The sequence below is a fragment of the Saccostrea cucullata genome, unplaced genomic scaffold (genome assembly GCF_032062105.1).
Source record: "Saccostrea cucullata isolate Sc308-1 unplaced genomic scaffold, CSIRO_AGI_Scuc_v1 ctg3660, whole genome shotgun sequence".
Classification (NCBI taxonomy): Eukaryota; Metazoa; Mollusca; class Bivalvia; order Ostreida; family Ostreidae; genus Saccostrea; species Saccostrea cuccullata.
In genome coordinates this window covers 66,770-78,969 of record NW_026941063.1, presented here as the reverse complement: position 1 = coordinate 78,969, position 12,200 = coordinate 66,770, and the positions used below count along the sequence as shown (strand labels likewise).

The following is a 12,200-nucleotide window of genomic DNA, read 5'->3' as shown; positions in this document are numbered from 1 at the left end:
TTGTGTGATAATTTTATGCATAAACGCCTTCGGCGTTTATGCAAATTATCACACAAGCCAATCCATTGATCACTTCATGAATTCGAAAAAATAAGACAGTTATTCCTTAAATAATTGTTAAAACATTCGTACACGCTGTCATTTTCACTCATTTTTCAAAATATAGGGTGACCTTTGAGTATCAAGCTTTTTTACTGTCAAATATTTCTTAAAAACAGTGTAAAATACTCCCGATCTGATGTCTATCGAATATGATATGTGTCTTAAAGTCAATCATACATCAGCAAATATTATTTGCTGAAATTTGGCAAACAGTACATAAGTTGTTATAATTGTTGTTGGCAAGGACGGTTCCCATTTTTGATGCCCATTATAATTATTTTTTTATCTTTGAAATCCAGCTACTCATTTGTCTATAAAACAGGCATGGGTTGCTGTGAATGTCACATATTTTAGTGAATATATATTTCTTTGGTATTTTTAACAAGTTTTACAGCAGCTTTAATGAAGATTTTATTTTCACTCTAATTTACTGATTCTTTACCATTCATTTATAATGCAGTTTCTCGAATAGCCCTTGTTTCCAAACTTCTCACGATGAAACTATGTGATGAAAAGTGGTCACATCAACTGTTATAAATTCATTAAAGATTTACTAATATTAATGAGAGAAAGTCAAGTTTAATGTCATATGATATCTGTATTGTCATACAGTCCAAACATTATTTATTGAACAGCCCTCGTACGTCTGTATTGCGTCCATGTGCATACATATAAGGCAACCACTTCCCCCATTATTTATAACATTTAAACTTAAGGAAACATTTATTTTTAAGTGCTGACCTACATTTTCAACGGTCCTATAGCTAAAGTGCATTGCTTATCAAGGACACATTCAGGAAAGAACACATTAAGATATACTAATAATTATTTTTAGTTGTACTGTGGTATCTACAGGATAAATTTTAGAACATCCAATACATGTAACACAGGTTAATATCACCTGTGCATGTTGATACCAGGATTTAGTAGAAGTAAGTCAATATATATTCTGTTTATTTATATCAATTTATTAACAGTTCATTGAGTGTTTACTCTACATCCAAATGTATTTATTTACTAGAATACAGTGTACAGAGTGAGTGAAAGGGTGTCTGTAAAAGAGTATGTGTCTGCCCGTGTTCTATAATTAATTTGTATCAACTCAGTTCATTGTATTTGTTACCCATGATCTTGAATATAGAAAGGGTATTTATAGGCAGTCTGCCTGTTGCCAAATCTAATATTCAGTGATACGAATAAATATTGTTGAACCCATGTGTTAAATATATAATATATATTGCGGCTATTATAAAGCATTTCCCTAACAATTATCTGCTTAGAACATCCAAACGACATTAGTCACATTGACATTCCTGTGCGACTTGGAGTACATGTATGTTTTGATCTTTTTAAACATAGTGTAACCACATTTTCATGAAAATGTATAGACAAAGGATAAATAACAGTAAACTTTTAGAGAACATCATAGTTTTAAGTGGTGTTGAACATAGATACATAGATATTATCAAAGAAAAGTTATCATGTTGTTTTTATGCCAAGCGATGACATTTCTTTTTACATTTGCAGCTCTCACCCTTCCTAGTTATTGCCTTGTAAAATATCCTTTAACAGTAAAATGGATATCTGTCCTATTTGCTTTGAAAGAATAAAGAATCCTCACTTCTGCAATCCATGTCGACACATCTTTTGCTATAGCTGTATTTCCGCCTGGAGAAATGGTACGTGTCCATTGTGTCGAGAACAAATCATATCGTACAACCGTGTCCAGCAAGGATCTTCGACTGCTGCAGGTAAAATAATAAAAATTTCATGCTATTACAACAATTTAAAGAATTTTAAAAAAATGCAAATATGCTCACCACTTTTTCCACAGTTCTTAGCTAAGTGAATTATTCCATTGTTTGGGATTGTATATTACATGTATATTACAATAATTCTAAATTACAAGCTTCGGAGACCGAACATCGGAATAACCTTGCACAAAGGGTTATTCATTTAAAGAAACAAATAATTTTTTTAAAATCATCTTTCTTTAAGAATTAAATAATGATATGCACTTAGGTAAGGATGCACCAAAGGTTTTTCTCCAAATTTTCAACAATTTTAATATGTTTAGCTAAGAAAAAGAAGTTACGCACTGTTTTTAGAATTCAAAAAAATCTTGTTGGTTATGATTTTTTTTTATTACTTAACAATAATGAATCAAAAACTATGTTGTGTTTTTCAAGCTCCTGGATAAGGACAGACGAGACATCCCTTAATAATATATAAAAAATCTTAGAGTTTGTCATTGAAGTATTGACTAAACCAACGGAAGTTACCACTAATTAAACTAAAGATACTCTAGATTTAGAGATTTAAATGGTCATTAATGATCATGTAGTAGGAGGTGAGTCTAGACTTCTGTCATTTTTGCCAGGAAATCTTTTTTTGAATCAAAATTGAACTTATTTTACTTAATTACGAGGGCCGTTCAAAAATTACGCGGACTGTGCTATTATTTACTCTTACAGACGTCAAATAGTTATAAAGTTTCACAGAAATATGTATCTTAAAGATTCCAATAAATTTTGAGCAAAATTTCTGTATTTTAACAAAATTCTACTAAAATTATCGGTATGTTGATATCGTTGATGGTGAGGTACGGCGCACGACAAAAAAACTGAAGCAAAAGCATGCGGATTCAAAAATTTAACTCATTGATTTTCTAAAATTCGCGATATTTTTCAACAATTTTCTCAAATGTACCTTTAAATTGTTCTATTATTGTGTATTTAGAATTTGGACGTAATATTTGAAGTACTAACAGAAATATAGTGATTTTTCTCTGATGCGATTCCAGTGAAAACGACTGTGAAAATGACGTTTCCTGAATTGACGGCGCACCAAACTTTTGTTAAAATATGTGTAATGCTCGAGATATCGGCAGCATAGATCAAAAAAATGCATAATAAAACATGTAGTAAACTAGGCTACTCGTGACATTTGCCCACAAATAGCAAATTGAAATTTTAGACAGTTAGACCTCTGTAAAAAGGCTATACGGGAGGACGGGAAGAAGATTATAGACGAAAAGTTAACTTTATCCGGACTGTAAAGAGCGTGATTGAGAGTCACCAATATCACACTATATCTCATAAGTAGTTTTTGGTTTAAAAAAAAAAAAAGAATATTCTTTACTTGTTTTATAGATTTTAAGCTTGACAAGAAATGGTGTTTTGATGTTGAGTAGCTAAGGTAACTCAAACTATACAGGTACTCAAGGGAAAATGTTGAGAAAATGAAAGCTTAATTAGTACATATTTTTTATAATGCTTGTGACGTCGAAGATTTTGCTGCGCCGTGACTTAATGGTATGTCCTGAAAAATCACTCAAAATCAATACCAATTTACAAAATTTTTATATGAAATTTTGAAGACCATATAAGTAAAGATTCTTTTATATTATTTGTGAAATTTTGCCCGATTATGTCGTCAAATATTTCTTCTGTGCAACAAGTCCGCGTAATTTTTGAACGGCCCTCGTACATGTATTGTTTTTCTAAACAAAAAAAGAACCTACCATTCTTATGAATATACATGGATATGTACATAGGAAAAATGGATTTTAGTGACAGACATCCAAAACTGAATTTCCATATCATGCAATGTATTTATTTCTTTTGTAAATTTTGTTTTGTAATGGTGGTAATCCCTTCATTTCAAAATAAGGTTAGGTTGTAATCCCACTGTGCGACGTGGAGACCCGTCCTTCGTATGAGACTGTATAAACCGAGGCCCCGTGTCGCAGTAGGTGCTATACTATCATGCAAGAGATCCCTCCCTGCTCGATGACCCTGAGTGCCAAGTATACACGAAGGACGAAAAAATTGCAGCTCTCCACCGACAAGTCCTGGAGTCTCCATACGAGTGAAAAAATCTGGAGAGACGTTAAACAATATATAATCAATTAATCATTAGAATAAAGTTGGTGACTTTGGGGTTATAGCAATTGGAGATCTTTTGTGCATCCTGAAATGTATGAATTTTCCTTAAGTCTATATGATAATGGTGTGTACATTGCTTTGAATATAACCTTATAAAAATTTCCCTTTCTTCTTCTGGTAAAGAATTGAAGGTCTTTTGATAAATGTATTTAATAATCAATTGTCATAAAATTAACTATTGCACTTCAAAGTGTCTTGTATCTTTAATAAAATTATTCTGTAAACCTCTTCACAGAAAATACAATAGACGCACCAAACTACGCCGAGAGAAGCAAAATGTACGTTTTTATCCTGATCCTTGTCTTCATTCTTGTCGACATCCCGAGTCCAGCAGGATTCTTGAGATCCGTGGTATACCCTCCATGCCTTGACATACTTCTTATTATATGGGAAATCTTGTACATTGTGTTGGTAACCATTTTTATGCCACTGAAAAGTATCTACAGGTTAATTGTTGAGATTGTGATCTTTGAACTATATGACATTTTATTGGCTATATGTTACATGCCATTGGGTATCGGTAGAATCCTCATGAACTTTCCTTTCAATTTCTACGAGGGTTTGAAGACGTACTTTTTTGATAACAGTTGGTCGGCCTTATTTCATAGAACAGTCCATCTTTTACTGGTTATTTTGCTGATAGATTCTGCTGAACAAACTATTTGGTTACGGGCATTTGAAAGGATTCAATTTAAAGCCAGATTCTGTAGAGTGTATAACAACATTCTTGGACGTATAGAACGAATGAAAGGAAACCCCTGACTACTGCATTCATAGACATAATTACATCCTTCGGATGTGCGCATACATGTATACATGTGTGCATACATGTTTACATGTAACCCAAAATTCGCTAGAAAAGCCTTGTAATTATATGTACCTAGAAAAAAACACACACAGGATAAAAAACTTTGAAAAACAATGCATTTTAATTTACGTAATTTCTCTTTACTTAAAACATTGCTGTGATGTCATGCCTTTGTTCGTGCAGTCTAAAAATTTAACTGTAGCCGTCCGATAATAACCAGTCCGATGATATATTATTGGACGGCAGTGATAACACAATTGGATGGTATTTAAAAAAACAAGAAGAAGAGTGAAATAAAGGTTATATACGAGGGCCGTTCAAAAATTACGCGGATTGTGCTATTATTTACTCTTACAGACGTCATATAGTTATGAAATTTCACAGATATATGTATCTTAAAGATTCCAATAAATTTTGGGCAAAATTTCTGTATTTTAAAAAAATTCTACTAAAATTATCGGTATGTTGATATCGCTGATGGAGAGGTACGGAGCACAACAAAAAATTGAAGCAAAAGCATGCGGAATACAAAATTTAACTCATTAATTTTCTCTATATTTCGCGGTATTTTTCAACAACTTTCTCAAATATATCTTTAAATTGTTTTATTATTATGTATTTAGATTTCTGACGTGATATTTGAAGTACTTACAGAAATATAGTGATTTTTCTCTTATGCGATTCCTGTGAAAAAGACTGTGAAAATGACGTCTACTGAATTGACGGTGCACCACACTTTTGTTAAATTATGTGTAATGCTCGGGATATCGCCAACAAAGATCCATAATATGCATAATAAAACATGTGGTAAAGTAGGTTATTCGTGACATTTGTCCACAAATAGCAAATTGAAATTTTAGACCGTTAGACCTCCGTAGAAAGGCTATAAGGGAGGACGAGAAGACGATTATCGACGAAAATTTTATCCGGACTGTAAAGAACGTGATTGAGAGTCACCAATATCACACTATATCTCATAAATACCTGCAATTTTAGGTTTTAAAACGAAAAGAAAGAATATTCTTTACTTGTTTAAAAGATTTTAAGCTTGACAAGAAATAATGTTTGGATGTTAAGTAGATAAGGTAACCCAAACTGTACAGGAGCTCTTGAGAAAATGTTGAGGGAATGAAAGCTCAATCACATACTTTTTATAATGCGCGTGACGTCGAGGATTTTGCTGCTCCGTGAATTGATACCAATTTACAACTTGATATGAAATTTTGAAGACCAAATAAGTAAAGATTCTTTTATATTATGTTTGACATTTTGACCAATTATGTCGTCAAATATTTTTTCTGTGCAAAAAGTCCGCGTAATTTTTGAACGGCCCTCGTATGTCCAGAAACAAAAAAAAATTTAGGACAAAATTCAGGGAAAGCAAACACTAAAAAACTAAGTTACTACAAAATAGCAAATCCATGAAAAAAATCTGGTTAATTCCTTCTTCAAAATTAACACTTTCCACTTTTTAAAGTTTTTTTAAAACAACACTTTGAATAAGCGAATTTAAATCCATTTTGAGGAAGAATTTGATAATGTTGTAGGTTTGCTCCCCTTTTGTCGCACTTTTAAAACCCGAGAATTTCCATTATATAAACTATAAAATATCAGGATAAAAATCCGCCCATTTTTACTTTTAATGGTGATGGTTATAATATCACCCAAAATTATGTCTGTGTTAATGTCAATTTATGTACATAATAAAAAAATGTTCCAAAATAATAATTAAAAAATCCTTCACCATCGGACCCCTGTCCTGCTTACCTAAACTACTGCCATTGAATGAATGAAATGAATGAGTTCACTCACTGTTTTCATTGTCTCATTTCTTTTGTCTACTTATTAGACGTGTAGGAAACAATGGATGCCTGAACTTCCATTGGGTTATTATCGGACTCCTCCAGGTAACTTTTGGACATTTAAATGGATGTTTTAAGTTGGATATATGCCTCATACTTTTCTATATGTAAAATTATCAGACAGTTTTCGGCCCTAACGGGCCTCAAAGAGTCTGATAATTTTACATATAGAACAGTATTCAGCATACATCCATTACATTTTTTTCAGATATATACATTTGATTGAAAAAAAAATTATACAAACATAATTTTTTTTATACATTTGCATTTTCTATTTACAGATTATAAAATCTTATCATGCGTACAAATAAATCCATATTTTCAATGTTATTGAGAGATAGAGAGAGAGAGAGAATTGAAAAAGTTATTATTAATAGTTCAATCTACACTTTTTAAAAGATGTATCCCTTTGTGGGGTAAAGAAACAATATTTCTCCTCTTTATGCTACCAAACATTTAGGCGGCCTATGATGAATCCACTGTGTTTAAATTATAATTTAAACTATTTCATTTGCATATAAACTTAGCACAAAATTCCTTTGACCTGTTCTGTACAAGCCAAATTAGAGCTTGCCACGTTTTTGAGAGAATTTAAAAAAAAATTACGAATATATAGGGAGGAATTTAATTCGTTTTTTCAATCGAATTCCCAGAATTATTTTTATGAATCACCAAAGGGAAGATTTCTGGTGAATAAAATTATGTGAATTCATTCTTATTTGTTTGTTAATTATGAGGTCTGACATCGATTATTTTAAATAATCTTTTACCTTTTAAATGTTAAACAAGCTTGACACAATTTCGATCAAAGTATGTGCATGGATTAAATACACTGGATTAAGAGGCAGTCAAACATCGAATAGGCTATCTGACGGTGTGAATGGAAAAGCGGCAAGGTATCACTTTTAATTACTAGTAACATAGAAGCACCAAATATTAAGTTGACTCAAATATCAAAAAGGGAAGTAATGAGCCATTTTTATGTTCCAAGATTTCATTGCTTTTCATCTGCTATTGATTATATTCTCTATTGATATAAAAAAAAAGTTTTTGACCTACAAATAATAATGCTTTATAGCATCCGCAATAAATAAGTCACCGCTTAATGTTAGAAATATAATTAATTAATGTCATAAATTTTGGCACTTTTAATAGCCATTCCCAAATGCTTAGTCATATATGCTTTTGAAAAGTGGCGGTTTATGCTTTTCAAAAAGTGGCTGTTTATCATGAACGGTTAAGAAAATTAACTATGAATGCAAAAAAATATCATAATGACATTTAACACTAATGATATTTCTATCATTTAGCGGCTTTTTATCATTAGCGGTTGCTACAATACTTTCCCCGATGATCTGATTTCTTTTAAAGCGTATTTTTGTATTCGATTTGTCCGATTTATTTAGAAATTATTATTAGTGCAAAATCTTCAATAATTAATAAACAAACGATTAAGGATTAATATTTTTTTGCCATTTTAAATCTATAAAACTTCTTCGGTAGTTGTGACTCTTCCCCATTTTCCTTTTTCTAGTATTAAGTATTTGTGTTGCTATTTTAGAAAAGCTTCAGTGCATATTAACGAGCCAGGATGTTTAACTTGTGTAAGATTTAAATCGAATTTGCGACTAAAACATATGTACGAAATGTTTTCAATGAATTGTTTTCAATAGTTAAGATTAAATGGAAAACTGCACAATTTGTTTCGAAGAAATTCAAAATCCATGTTTCTGCAAACCCTGTGGGCACAGTTTTTGCCGCCATTGTATCACTACTTGGAAAAATCAAACAGCAACATGTCCACTTTGCAGAAAATGGATAAGGTCGTTCAAACTAATTAGAAGTGTGTCATTAAACAAGAACACCCAACAAGAGCCATCTTTCAGACAAACGTCACCTTTATCAACAACAGCGACGTTCACCCGACAAACGTTTTCTGCATTTTTAGGTAAAAATAAAGAAGAAAAATATGTGCTTCGAATTTATACACTTATACATTGCAAATTAGTTGTCTAAAACAATTTTTTTAGAAACATTTTTAATAAATATCCATTTTTAGGGAAAAACTTGGTTTAGGCTTTTTTATGACTTGTGAACCGCGGGACCGTTTATAAAAAAGAAGTTTAAGATGTTTTATCCAGTTTTACTGTTTACAGTATATACTGGGCTGCTTTTAAATGGATTCCATATAAATCAATCTTCATTCATTATAAGAAAGTGTTGTTGATTTCCCTTAAAAATGATTTGATTTCTTTTTTCACCCAATCAACTGTGCTCCTGCGTAAATTATTTAAAAGAAGATCTTGATTGGATTAGTTTATTTTAATTATTAAATGCTAATAATCATTATTTTACAGATACACACATACCAGAGTATTTGGAAGAATTATTAATTGGAGGAATAACTATTATCTTGTTTAGTAAGTTAAGGGACTCCGACCCTCAGCCAGGAAGGACAACTCTTTAATTTATAATTTAATTCAAAAAGTCTTAAATGAAGCTTGAAAATTAAATAGTTTCATGCAACAATTTTCATAATATGCCTCTCAATGTGTTTCAAGGTTCTTTGCAAATCTCCATAACTTACTTCTAATTTCATATCATGTTAATAAACATTGGTGTCTAAAAATGCTTTTTTGGGATAAAAATTTCTACTTTTAATTAAACCTTTCTGAGAAGTTCAAAGAACCTTGAAGCACATTGAGAGGCATATAATGAAAATTGTTGCACGAAAAGATTAATTTTCAAGCTTCATTTAAAGACTTTTTGAATTAAATTATAAATTAAAGAGTTGTCCTTCCTGGCTGAGGGTCAGAGTCCCTTAAGTTGATTGCCCTTTTAAATGACATGAAGTAATTTTTCTAGCCAAACAAACGCGGGTTTAAAAGTAGTGTCAATTATTCTAAAAAAAAAGTTCTTAATCGGCTTTTTAGAAAATTAATTTATTTTTAAATGCCAAATATTGTTATTTTACAGGTACCCAAAGACCAGAGAATTTGGAACAATTGTTTATTTCTGGAATTATTATTATCTTAATTGCGCGCCTTGTGATATACGTGACATATGGTCTTGTGTTATTTCTGATATTGTATATGATTTTTTATAAATGTTAAATAATTCTTTATTGAATAACTTTAAGCCATACGGCTAATCTGTATATAAACAAAAATACATATAATGAACAAATGGCGAGAGTCTGCGGGGGTGGAGCCCCTGGCTGACTCCCATATACCAACAGATATACAATATAATTCAAATTCTCCATTATTACATGAAAAATAACTATAGTACATAATTCATGTATGTTTACATATAAATTAGATTATTATTTCTTAATTCCATTGCATGGAGAATAAATTTCCCTAAACCAATTAAAACCCTAACACCATGAGAGCTGAGTAAGCTTGTACATATTTGGAGATCTGAAATAATATGGTTTGATATATGTTTTCCCTAAAGTTTCATAAATAGGACATTCAAGTAAAAAATGATATTCATCTTCTATACAGTGATTTCTACAAAATTGACATATTCTATAATTGTTTCTATAAATTTTCTGATATCTTCCTGTTTCTATACTTAAGTTATGGGAATAAAGCCTTGTTCTTTAATATGTTTCTTCTTCTTGAATGGTATACCTCCTTTTCAATGTCGTAATTTGATTTTAGTGAATTTTATAAATTATACTTTCTTTATAACATTTTTAGATTACTTTTTTATCCTTCCTTTTGGTACATTTACTCTGCAATTTTTTTTTCTAATTGATGTCCTTTAGTCCCTACAAGCTTATCTTTGGAAAAAGATAAAAAGATTGATGACCTAGCGCTGTAGCATAAAAAAGAGGAAGATATCTGAACCATGTGTAAAATTTGCTGAATTGATTAATTATTCATAGGAAGGCTAATTGGTGCATTGGAGTTGAGTTTGTGTGTGTGTGTGTGTGTGAGGGTGTGTGTGTGTGTGTTTGGGGGGGGGGGCTCAAAATCGAGAATGATTATTCTAAGAGTAGACTTCACATCGACAATGGTATACCTCCTCACTGTGCTTTAAATATTCTGTATTTTACTGTACTTTCAATTTCCATTCAAAAATGAAAGGTCAGTAGAACCAATGAGCAAGTAGTTTAAATATTCCAGAGTGGTACTATTTTTAAGCAATCGCATCTTCTTGGGTCTTTCCACCAAGCTCGGAAAACATATCTGAGGCCGCGGTTTTCCGAGCTTACCGGCAAGATCTATGAAGATAAATTAGAAAAGCTAGGTATTCATTTCAATTTTAGAAATAGCAGTTAGTTTTATACGGCCCGAGTGACAGTTAGTTTTTGTTCATTTACGTACAGGTTAGACAACAAAACTTACAACTTTAGATTATATGTGCTTTCAGATAATAGAAACTAAATTGACACACTCTAAAAAGATTTGTTTCCCGAGATTATGACTATTATTTTTTTTTTGCCAAAACATATTCTTATTCAATTTCTTATCCAGTAGAAAATTATCTTCTAAAATAAATCTTTTAATGGGTGTAATGAAATATGTTGGTTAGAGAAAGTATAGGAAAAATTGAATAATATATTTATTTATCTTTTTTTCAATCTTTAAAAAAGTTTCTGAGGGAAATAACATGGTTTTGTTGATATTCATAGTCAAAACGTTATATTTGTATAATAACACTAATTTTCGCACATCAAAATTATACTTACATGTATAATTTTGATAATATTATATGTCTAAACCAGTTTTGGCCTATTTTTTTAATCTGTTTAAAAAAATAAAAGCAGAGCACAGACCTCCAAAACATCCAGAAGTGGGATCAGGTGCCATGGAGTAGTGAGCATCTCTTGCTCACCGGTTATACCTACCGTGTGATCCTTGTCATTATCGTGAAATAACGGGAAAAAATCCTTTGTCAATATATTTCTTATAAATAATGTTCAGTTCTTTGTAATACATTTTAAAATGCTCAAAATCATTTTTAAAGACACGCAAATACCAGAGGATTTGTAACAAGTGATTTGGGAATTTCTAAAATCTGGAAAAAAAATTATTTTTCAAAATAAAAGTTTTTGATCGGTTGATAGGATCGTTTTTGTACTATTTAAATGGATGAGGAATAGTTAAAGTTGGCATTCTGTTCCGCTTCAATGATTCTTGGCGGAATTATAAACATTTTCCTCAAATTAGAATAGGAACGATATATTACATTTGACAGAAGAAACAAGCAATGATAATACCATACTCCCGGAAAGCATGCCTAGGCAAAGCAAATGTCACCAAAATAAAAAAAAACAGTTAAATAAGAGATTACATTTAAATGTAAATGATAAAAATTCTCAATGATCTCTTGTCGTTTAAAAAAGGGCAATATAATAATTTCACATATCAAAGATTCTAGGGATCTGTTGATAACGTTTTGATAAAAACCAACTTAATCTTTAACTTAAACAAGAAACGGTAAAAAGCAGAACAACAAAATGATTGA

At 31.1% G+C, this 12,200-nt stretch overlaps 1 protein-coding gene across 1 annotated transcript; it reads left to right on the top strand.

Moving 5' to 3' along the window:
• The first annotated feature begins 1,668 nt into the window (after positions 1–1,668).
• On the top strand, positions 1,669–4,943 carry LOC134257040 (uncharacterized). The gene is made up of 2 exons (XM_062739694.1): positions 1,669–1,853; positions 4,285–4,943. The coding sequence occupies exons 1-2, from the start codon at positions 1,679–1,681 to the stop codon at positions 4,809–4,811; spliced, it is 702 nt and encodes a 233-aa protein (XP_062595678.1). The 5' UTR covers positions 1,669–1,678; the 3' UTR covers positions 4,812–4,943.
• Positions 4,944–12,200: the final 7,257 nt, after the last annotated feature.